The sequence below is a fragment of the Saimiri boliviensis genome, chromosome 4 (assembly GCF_048565385.1).
Source record: "Saimiri boliviensis isolate mSaiBol1 chromosome 4, mSaiBol1.pri, whole genome shotgun sequence".
In the NCBI taxonomy this organism is placed as follows: Eukaryota; Metazoa; Chordata; class Mammalia; order Primates; family Cebidae; genus Saimiri; species Saimiri boliviensis.
The window spans coordinates 101,301,194-101,311,635 of record NC_133452.1 but is presented as its reverse complement, the minus strand read 5'-3'; the positions used below and the strand labels follow the sequence as shown (position 1 = coordinate 101,311,635).

The window sequence follows — 10,442 nt, the reverse complement described above, 5'->3', positions numbered from 1 at the left end:
GATTTTGAGGGCAGTGAAACTACTCTGTATGATACTATAATGACAGACATATTATTGCACATTTGTCCAAACCCATGTAGGATGTAAAACACCAAGAGTGAAATGAACCTAACAGAAACTGTGGACTTTGGGTGATAACGACCTGTCAACACAGGTTCATTGACTGTAACAAATGCACCACTCTGGCGGGGACGCTGATAGAGGGGGAGGCTGTGCAGATGTGGGAACAGGGGATATATGGGAACTCACTGTACTTTCCATTCAATTTTGCTGTGAACTCAAAACTGCTCTAAAAAATAAAAAGAAAAAACTCCAGCCTGGACGTTTCCGGGAATTAAGATGGTCCAGTAGAGGAAGGGCACAAGAGACGAGAAGGGGAAGCGAAGGAGTGAGATGAGGCTGGAGTGGTGGCCAGGACTTCTCCTGTGGGCATTGGAGAGCCACTGAGGAGCAAGGAAGGGAGGTGACCAGACACTGGGGCAGCTACATGGACGGTGAATTGGGATGGGGGATGTGCGGCAAGAAACCAATGAGGTAATTACTGGCAGAGTGAAAGAGTGAAGCAAGCTCCTAGATGGGGACAGCAGCAATGGAGCTCCATATGCGATAAGGAGGCAGGATTATCCAGAGCTTGGTCCTGGTGGGAAGTAGAAGCTGAGAAAAAAGAGAGGAACCCCTTGAGGTTGCCCTAGTCTTTTTGGACATGGTAATTTAGAGGTGCTTTGGGGTTGGCAGAGATGCCCTCCCACCACGTGATGCACAGGGCTACTGCTCAGGTGAGAGGTGTGGGCTGAGCATAGACTGGAGGTGATCTGCCCATGGCTGGACGGGGAGGCATGGAGTTGAGATATCCCAGGGAGAACCTGCAGGCAGAACCGTAGGAGAGACCAAAGTTTCAGAGGCAGACAGAGGAGGATGAACTTACAGAGGAGACAGAGTGGGAAGAAGAGGTCCAGGAAGGGGTAGTGAGTACCACAGAGGCCAAGGGAGGGAGGGGTTCTCCACAAGTCAGTGTCAAATGCTGTAGAGGGGTGGAGAAAGACGAGGATTGAAAACAGGCTACCTCACCACTTTTTAACAAGGAATCAAAAGGAGGGCTGAATTCTGTTTTTAAGCCAGTAAAGGAATACAACCGTGGAAAGGGATGTTTCTTGAAGAAGATATATTAGGGTTGGAACAAACAAGAATGGACATTTTATAAAAACAAGTATTTTAAAGCGGGCTCCAGACTTCCTGACTTATAACCCGAATAGTCATTTAACAGGATGTGACTTACCGTCAGTAAGAGAACAGTAGGATAAATGACAGCACACCCACACCACGGAGTATTAACCATTAAGAAGAAGGGACTGGAGCTCTACCAGCTGTCCTGAAGAGAACTCTGTGAGGAGTTGAGTAAGAAAAGCAGCACGCAGAAAGGGCCTGTAATATGATCCCGTGCTCGGTAAAGCAGTAACAAAAACCTTGTTTATGATTAGAGAGCATGGAGGAAATTATGGAAAGATACACGGCAGGGTATGGCTGTCTATGTATCACAGCCACTTGACTAGGAGAAGGGGTGGGTAACATGGGGAAGAGGAAGGGGCAGCAAGTACTAGTGGAAAATAAAACAGGAGGACGCTAAACGGCATATCAGAAATAGTCCTGGCCGGGCGCGGTGGCTCACGCCTGTAATCCCAGAACTTTGGGAGGCCAAGGTGGGTGGATCATGAGGTCAGGAGATCAAGACTATCCTGGCCAACATGCTGAAACCCCGTCTCTACTAAAACTACAAAAATTAGCCTGGCATGGTGGCACACACCTGTAGTTTCAGCTACTCAGGAGGCTGAGGCAGAATTGCTTGAACCTGGGAGGTGGAGGTTTCAGTGAGCCAAGATCGCAACATTGCACTCCAGCTTGGGTGACAGAGCAAGACTCCGTCTCAAAAAAAAAAAAAAATGGTTCTAGTTATGCATTTATATGAAACTATGTGTATGTGTGTGTGTGTGTATACACAATGGGCAAAAAAATGAACACAAAAAATGCCTTGACTCAAATCCACCCTGAGTTAACAGCACGCTGAGAGCAGCCTGTCATCCGGTGGCAGCTGGGGTGAGCCAGCAAGGGGCCTGGAGTCCCGCAGATGTGCCTGGCTGTCCCGAGAGAACCAAGGACACCATGGGTGTGGCATCACTGGGAGGGCATCTGGGCTGCGTGCAGCAAGCTGGTGCGAAGGAAACGCGTCCAAGGGCTCACTTGCATTCTGGGTGAAGTGCATGGACAGGAGAGGGTATTCACAGGAGAACTGAGATTTCAGAATTAATGGGAACAGCAGATGAGAAGCTGCTGTGGCAAGGTCTGGGGTGGGGAGAAAGAGGAGGCTGTGAATGCAAGGACCATGCCGGGTGCAAATGTTAAAGACCAAAGCCTGGCGGGCACAGGGGAGCCCCACAGGCCTGCCTCACCAGCCGGATGTGGCTAGAAGTTCCTCATGTCATGGGAGAAGAGGAACTTAGAGAAAACTGGAAATTAAAGAATGACACCAACAAGAGGAAAGTTCTTATCAACCAACACTTTTAATTGCAAAAAGTAAGAACTTTCATTACATGGAACTTTAATTTACATACATTCCTTACATGGGGAAGTCTTTACCAGTTTGCAGTATTCTGCATTTGAACGCATAATAGCTAAGCCATTTGGAGCCCCTGTGGCTGGGACAGCTGCCCCACTCCCCCTGCTCCCTGGGACCATCCAAGCCCACCACACCCTGCTCCCTGAAGAGGAGCTGCAGCTGACCCTGGGTCCTGTCCCTGATGATGGTGGGGAGCACTGCAGAGTCCCTGGTTTGCCTGCGCCTCCTCCATCCCCGACCCTCGGCATTGGTCACCGACCCTTCCACGGTGGTGGGGACGGGGGGAGCATGTGAAAGAAGGGAAGGAAGGGAAAACTGCAGCCAGCTGTCTGAGGGTAAAACTGTGGAAAGAAGTATGGAGGGAAGGCTGTCTGTGATCAGATGGGGTTCTCTGGGAATGCCCTGTGTTTACTGGCTCCTGTCACCTTCCTGGAAGGGTCTACAGTGCTGAGCGGCTGTGGTGTGAAGAATGGGATGCTACTGTGAGTTAAGGGTGGCTGCACAGGTGACCCTGCTACCCCCAAAGAGCTGCTATGGGGAGCGATGGTGTCAACGAAACCTGGCACAGAGCAGATGTCCCAACTCCCCAGTTTCTGTCTGAAACTCAGAGCTTAGCCGGGTTCTCTTCTCCACACACTGTTTGCCACCATGGCTCATTCTTGGACTGATGGCTGCTTCCTGCCAGACAGACACTAGGCAGAGGCCAAAGGGTCTCTGGTCCAGCCCCATCAAGTCCCAATAGTTCCCAGTCTCCACTTAGTTACGTAACATTCCTTCCCTCCACTAGTGTGAAAAAGGTCTGGACATTTCATGGTCTCCAGGGAGAGAAAAATGACAGATGTATTTAGCACTAATGCTTAAATTATGCAGGGCAGGGAAACCAGAGACACTGAGGGACCTGGACAACAGACAAGCTGGCTGGAGGGTTTCTGTTCAAGGCCAGCATTTAGTCATGCTGCGCCCATGGTGGGTGGACTTGGATGTGGTGCACGAGAGGGACAGCACCTGTCTGTCTCCCTGACATGCTTCTGGAAGAGGCTGCTGGGAACGTGGAGACGAGGGTGGGGATGACCGGGAAATGTCTGCTTCTGGTGACACAGCACATTCCTGGAGGCTCCCGATTTTCATTTGCTACGGGGCTGTCTCCATAAGCGCCTTCACCAGCTTCCCAGCTTCCTGACTCACATGCATCAGCTCCGAACATGTCTGCAGGTCCAAATACGGAGAGACTTTCAGCCTAAAGTACAATTTTAAAGCACATCTCCGACATTCCTTCCTTCAACAAGTTCTAGCGGGTGATAATAGCTCACCACTGAAAGGTAATGAGTGTGGAACTTGTATACTCAAGAGAGCTTTTCCTTCATTGTTAGGAGAGCTCAAAATCCTAAAAGGCCCTTCTGTTTAATAACCGTTTCTCAAAAGGCAGACAAAATGGCCTCTCTCTGTGCAAACAGACATGCACCTTTCTCTTTCTTTCTCCTATAACCTGGTTTTTTCTCCTTTATGGACAAGGAGATGCAAACATTTGCTTTGGGGTTTGAACATTCACTATGCGAGTGACTGGGTCATGAGCAAACTCATTCCAGACGGTATTAAAATGACTGAGGCCATCACCTGCAGCTAAGGAATGTGAGGTTTTGTTTTAAAATAAGTGTACACTGAGGCCTACGCTGGGTTTTGGTAGAAGGGAACAGAAAAACCAAGAACTGAAAAACAAGTGACGTAAACTCCAAGGGGACCCACAACTGGAATTGGGCAGAGTCCCTCCTCTGTCACACATCTGGAAGAATGTGGAGACAGGAAAATGGCTGGACCCAGTTGTGTCCAGCTACATTCACTCTTAAAAAGAGTTTTCAAATGGGGAGGGGAGACGTGAAAGGATTTTTATAAAAGTCATATGGTTAAGATTCTTTCCTCCTCCACTTCTGTCCAATAGAGTTTTAAAAACAAAGCCTGCGGAGTTCCTGGCTCACTGATCCCCATCCCTAGCTTCTCCCACCCCAACGGGGGCACATCTGAGTCAACAACATCCACCGCTCTCTCCTTGGGCACGATGCTGTGATTCATCAGGAAAATGATGTGCTATGGAACCAGCTACCTACCTGCCAGTGGTTCACCGCTCTAAGCCTCCACTTACTTACTTGTAAAATGGGAATCTAACACCTACTTTACAGGATTGAGTGAAGATTAAAGGAGATCGTGCCTATCAGGCACTTTGTAAACTGGAATGCATCAGACAAATATTATTCGTTTCTCTCAGAAAATGAGCCCCCCCAACACCTGCCCATTTCATAGACTGTTTTGTATTTCATTGAATAGTCAATTTCTGTTTTCATAAACTGCTATTATTATTATATATGTTTTTTGAAACAGGGTCTCATTCTGTCACCCAGGCTGGAGTACCCTGGTGCAATCAGGGCTCACTACGGTTTCCACCTCTCAGATTCAAGCGATCCTCACACCTCAGCCTCCTGAGTACCTAGAACCACATGGGAGTGCGCCATCATACCCTATGTGGTTCTGGCTAATTTTTAAAATTTTTTGTAGCGATGGGGTTTTGCTATATGTTACCCAGGCTGGTCTTGAACTCCTGGGCTCAAGCAATCTGCCTGTCTCAGCCTCCCAAAGTGTTGGGATTACAGGCTTGAGCCACCATATGTGGCACCACTCCTTTTTTTTTTTTTTTTTTTTTTTAAGACAGAGTTTTGCTCTGTCACGCAGGCTAGAGTACAGTGGCATGATCTCGGCTCGCTGCAATCTCTGCCTCCCAGGTTCAAGCAATTTTTCTGCCTCAGCTTCCAGAGTAGCTGGGATTACAGATGCCCACCACCACAACTGGCTAATTTCTGTCATTTTAGTGGACATGGGGTTTCCCCCTGTTGGCCAGGCAGGTCTTGAACTTCTGACCTCATGTGATCTGCCTGCCTTAGCCTCCCAAAATGCTGGGATTACAGGTGTGAGCCACTGTGTCCGGCTCGAACCACTATTATTTTACTCCCTCTCTTCCCCCACCCAAAAAATTGAGGATAATCTCTGCCTCTTTTCATCAACCATGATAAGTATGGTACCCATTCACTACTTGACCGCTGGAGAGCTCAGGACATTTGGATAGAAATGCTTCAAACTGGGGCCAAAGTAGCCTGTCTCCTCAGAGAGCTGACTTCTGGGCATACGCATCTCTATGGTGGGAGGCTACAAGAAAGTGAACCGAACTCACGTGCAGAGGTCACTGCCATGTCACCTGCTAGTAAATGCCCAACAATCTTATAAACCACCCCCTCTTTAGAGCCCTACGGTTTTGCTCATACTATGGTGGTAGAGGTGGGGAATCGGGCAGGTGGTCCCGCTTTCTCATCCTGACAACTCTCTTTCCCACACTGGGTCATGCAGAGGGACTTTTGCTGCTTCCAGTTAGATGGCAGGGGAATCCTGGGACACGATGCACAGGGCCTTGGCCATTAGAAAGGGACTGGCTGGCGACCCCTAGCCAATCCCGTCGCTCTGGCCAGTAGTAGATTCTGCTTACCAAAATTAACTTGAGAAGAAGTTGAACGACTTCTGTGTATCTAGAAAACCCTCTTTGGAGAAGTCTTCCCTAATACAAATTTACATTCAAGTCTGAACTGAACAGATTTTCAGTAAAATGAGTAATAGATGCACAAAAGTCGCCACTTATCTTCTGCTACAATCATTTTTGTTGAACTAAAAAAAAAATGGGGTTTAGGGGACTTTCCCAGGGGAAGCCTCAGAATACCAACACATGCAACGGTTTCTTAGTTTCCAAAGTTTGATCTGAAGTGGGTATTTTATGGATGTTTAAAAGGGCAGGAGTGAAATGGGAAAAGGAACACAGAGTAACTCACAGAAACAAAACAGAGATCTCAATCACCAAAACAGTTGCTTTGTTCCTAAGAAACTCTTTTGTTAAGGGGTCTAATTTTTAAAAACTCTCAGGGGCCTCTAAAGCACATGTTTACATACAGCCCTTCCCCACGTGTGGCCAGGGTAAGGACACTGCAGAAGGCTGTAAACGCTTGCACAAAGCCGGCCTCTAGATGATCCCTCTGACTTAAAACCTCTTAAATCATAACTGCTTAGCAGCATGACTTTTCTATGTACAAAAGTTTTGTTTTTCCTGTATTCATCCACACAAGGGGCTGATTAAGAAAAAATTCCCTCAGGTACAGCTCATCCTAGTTTCACTGAAGCCTGCGGAGGAGGCTCTGATGTTTCCACCCTCAGCTCTGTGAACTCTGCTTGTCCTTTGCAAGCCCACAGACAAACAGGCCATTCAAGTGCTCTATGATAATGATCCCCACTGCTGTTCATGAGCTGCACAGAGAAAGAGGGCCTGAGGGAAGAGGTGCAGGCTCCTCCAGGAATGAGGAGGGCCTCCCAACCACCTTCACTCATCACTGTCTGCCTCTGATCCATAATTCTGATGCAGACACCTACTGTATCCATTTGATTTCTGCAACTGAGAACCAGAGGCCAAAGCGTAGTTTGTTTTTTCTTCATCTTGGCAACAGCATGACCAGTGGCCAGGTATCTAGTGGTGTCAATAAAGGAATAATATAGAGAGAAAAAAAGAAGGAAGAGGAAAAGAACATCCCTATTTACACCATTTGATTGCACACACCAAAAGCACTTGGGAGAAAACAATGCACAGAGTGGACCATCCAATCAGAAACACTCAGCTTTATATTATTACAAAGAAAAAAAAAACCTCACCTTGTTTCCCAGCACAGAGAAATCATTCTAAGACAGAGATCACACAGTCAGTTGCACGCCCAGCTGACAAACATTTTGGGTCTAGATTTCCTCCCTCAACCACATTACAACATTGGCTTTCACACATCTGTAAAACATCTTTTCTGCAGATACTCAGACCCTAAAGATCAAACTAAGGGAGGCACCCTCTCCCCAGGCCAGCTACTCTAACTCATACCCCTCTGAAGACATTTGGTAAAGGCAACACAGCTGACAAGAGCAGTGCTGCCTCGGCAGTGGAGGACTCTGGCCCCGCCAAGGCAGGAGGGACTAGAGCCGAGCTTCCGAGAAACCATCCAGATAGGCAAGGGAGAAGGGGAGGGAGTGCGATGGGGGTATCAGAACCCGATGAAATGGAAGAAAGCATTACCTTGGGAGTTACCCTTTCTAATTATTATATAATCAGACTCCAGCCTGGCATCATAAGAGACTCCAAGAGCCATGGACAATGGGAAAGAGGTGCACTTCCTGGATGTAATTCAAAAGTTATCTGACCTTTTCCCACTGGTTCTAGATTCCATTTTGCTTGGGAAACTACAATGACTTTAATCAGCCATGGCTTTCCAAAAAGTATAGGGTGATGTGGCCAGGAAGATGGGGACAAGCAGGCCCACTGGTAAAGGATGGTTCTGACATCAGAACCTGCTGGCTGCCCTCTCTGCTGCCAGGGAAGGAAGCTGGCCATGCAGGTGAAGGAAGGCACCAGCCGTTTCCTGCCTGAGGGGCAGCATCAAGGTTGTAGTGCCCAAAGGCAAGGAAGAGATCAGTCTCAGATGGGTGCCGGCAGAGTCCTAGCCAAGTGGCCAGGCTCAATCTTTGCTGAGCCATCTGCGGGAAGAGTCAGGAGGGCTAGGCCCTGGCCCCTGCCTGGCAGCTCACAGCTGACTCACACATGCATGCAAAGGGCAGGTAACTAAGTAACCAACCCCTGGAAAGCAGTTTCATTGTTTTTGTTTTTATTTTTCCCCTTTCAACCTTGTTTTCAGCTCTGGAAGCTGCTCCTGTGCAAAGTTCTGTTTCTTACAATTCTGAGACAGTGGTTCCATCGCAGATGATCAAAGGCTGGACCCCTCTGGCTATAATGTAGACTTTCCAGTGGGTGGCGCCGGCATACCCTTGAAGAGAAATAGCAAGAGGAAAGTATGTAAATGTCGGTGCGTGGGCACACCTGTGGGCACGAGCAAGGCGGGTCTGCCAGAGCCGGCCCTGAGGGTACACCGCAGAGTCAAAGACAAATCTTTTTCTATTCAATTTAGTTTCTGTTGTTGTTGTTGTTTTAGAAATGGGCATCTCACTATATTGCCCAGGCTGGTCTTAAACTCCTGGGCTCAAGTGATCCTCCTGCCTCATCCTCCCAGAGTACTGGGATTACAGACGTGGGCCACCATGCCTGGATTAAAGACAAATCGTGCTCTGAAAATCTTCTGGTACTTCCTAGCATAAATGTTCCTAGTTATTATCAGTCCTCTTTAGATGCTTTATCACCACCCCTCACCCAGGGAACTGTGAATCAAATTCAGCAGGCTTACAAAGGCAGGCTGCTCTAGATGAGGCTGGTGTTGAGCATCAAATCTCAGCTTTTACAGCAAGAAGACAGAATAGATTCTGAGGGGGCACAAGACCTGCTAGCCAATTTTCCGGTGTTTACCTATAATACAGTTTCATTACAGAACATCCAGGTTAACCTAAACCTAAACCAGCACTGCCCAAACTGGGTTCTGCAAACAGTAGTGTCCTATGAGATACTCCAAAGAAAACAGGTTCCATGGCCAAGTAAGCCTGAGAAACACTAGGTTTCTCCAGGGCTTTTCAACATCTTTGATAGACTAATAATATACTAGGCATCAACAAGATAGGCATTTCCCAAAGTCAAGTGACTCAAGAGCCCTATTTGCCAAGGGTCTTTTCAAGGGGCTTCTGGTCCCACCTGTGGGGTCATGAGTAATCTGAAGAATCGTTTAGGAAGCACTGACTTATTGTTTGAGTGGGCTATGAAGGTAAACCTAAAAACTTTAACCCTTCACTAATCCCCAGTGATGTTGAACATCATTGAGCCTAGAGTTTACAATACCTTTTTTTTTTTTTTTTTGAGACGGAGTCTTGCTCTGTCACCAGGCTGGAGCACAATGGCGCGATCTTGGCTCACTGCAACCTCCGCCTTCCAGGTTCAAGTGATTCCCTTGCCTCAGCCTCCCAAGTAGCTAGGACTGCAGGTGCACACAACTGTGCCTGGGTAATTTCTTATATTTTAGTAGAGATGGGGTTTCACCATGTTGGCCAAGATAGTCTTTATCTCCTGACCTCGTGATCTGCCGCACCCAGCCTACAATACTTTAAAAATTTCTTTTAATTCATTGCTTTTAGAGACAGAATCTCGCTTCATTGCCCAGGCTGGAGTGCATTGGTGCCATCATAGCTCACTGCAGCCTCAAATTCCTGGGCTCAAGAGATCCTCCCAACTCAGCCTCCTGAGCAGCTGGGACAATAGGCGCATGCCACCATGCCTGGCTAATTTTGTAATTTTTGGTAGATGCAAGGTCTCACTATCTTGCCCAGACTGGTCTCGAGCAATCCGCCTGCCTTGGCCTTCCAAAATGCTGGATTATAGGTGTGAGCTACCCTGCTCGATCCCTAACAATACTGCCTTGCACACTTAAAAAGATTTATTGAGAGTAGATCTCATGTTAAAGTGTTTTTACCATAATAAAAATTTAAAACAAACAAAAAAATCTCTTGATGGAATACTCTGGGCCCTGCTAATCTTTTAATGAAGAGTACTGAGTAGAATTCAACTTTTAATTGGTGACTCTAGAAGGGTCACGATGGGCAACGAATGTCCTGTATAGTGACTGCAGATGTTGTACCTGACCCCCACAGGTTTTCTGGTGATCTGGAACCCCTCTCCCCTCCATCTCCACAGGACAATGTACATTTTGTCAAAAAACACAGAACTTGCATGTCGTGGTGCCATTCTTTTTGTTTTGTTTTTGAGACGGAGTTTCGCTCTTGTTACCCAGGCTGGAGTGCAATGGCGCGATCTCGGCTCTCCACAACCTCTGCC

General features: G+C 47.5%; 1 protein-coding gene across 6 annotated transcripts in view; it reads right to left on the bottom strand.

Moving 5' to 3' along the window:
* Window positions 1–2,927: 2,927 nt before the first annotated feature.
* Window positions 2,928–10,442, bottom strand: part of C4H6orf89 (chromosome 4 C6orf89 homolog) — a 44,396-nt gene continuing 36,881 nt past the window's right edge. For 5 of the 6 annotated variants that reach the window (XM_074397983.1, XM_010334097.3, XM_074397984.1 and 2 more), the window contains 2 exons: window positions 8,406–8,496; window positions 2,928–3,817 (listed from right to left, as the gene is read on the bottom strand). In XM_074397983.1, the coding sequence (XP_074254084.1) occupies window positions 3,802–3,817; window positions 8,406–8,496 (107 nt within the window). In that variant the 3' untranslated portion in view covers window positions 2,928–3,801. Of the gene's footprint in view, window positions 3,818–7,294; window positions 8,497–10,442 lie in introns of those variants that run through there. The other variant, XM_003923218.4, reaches the window with a different exon arrangement.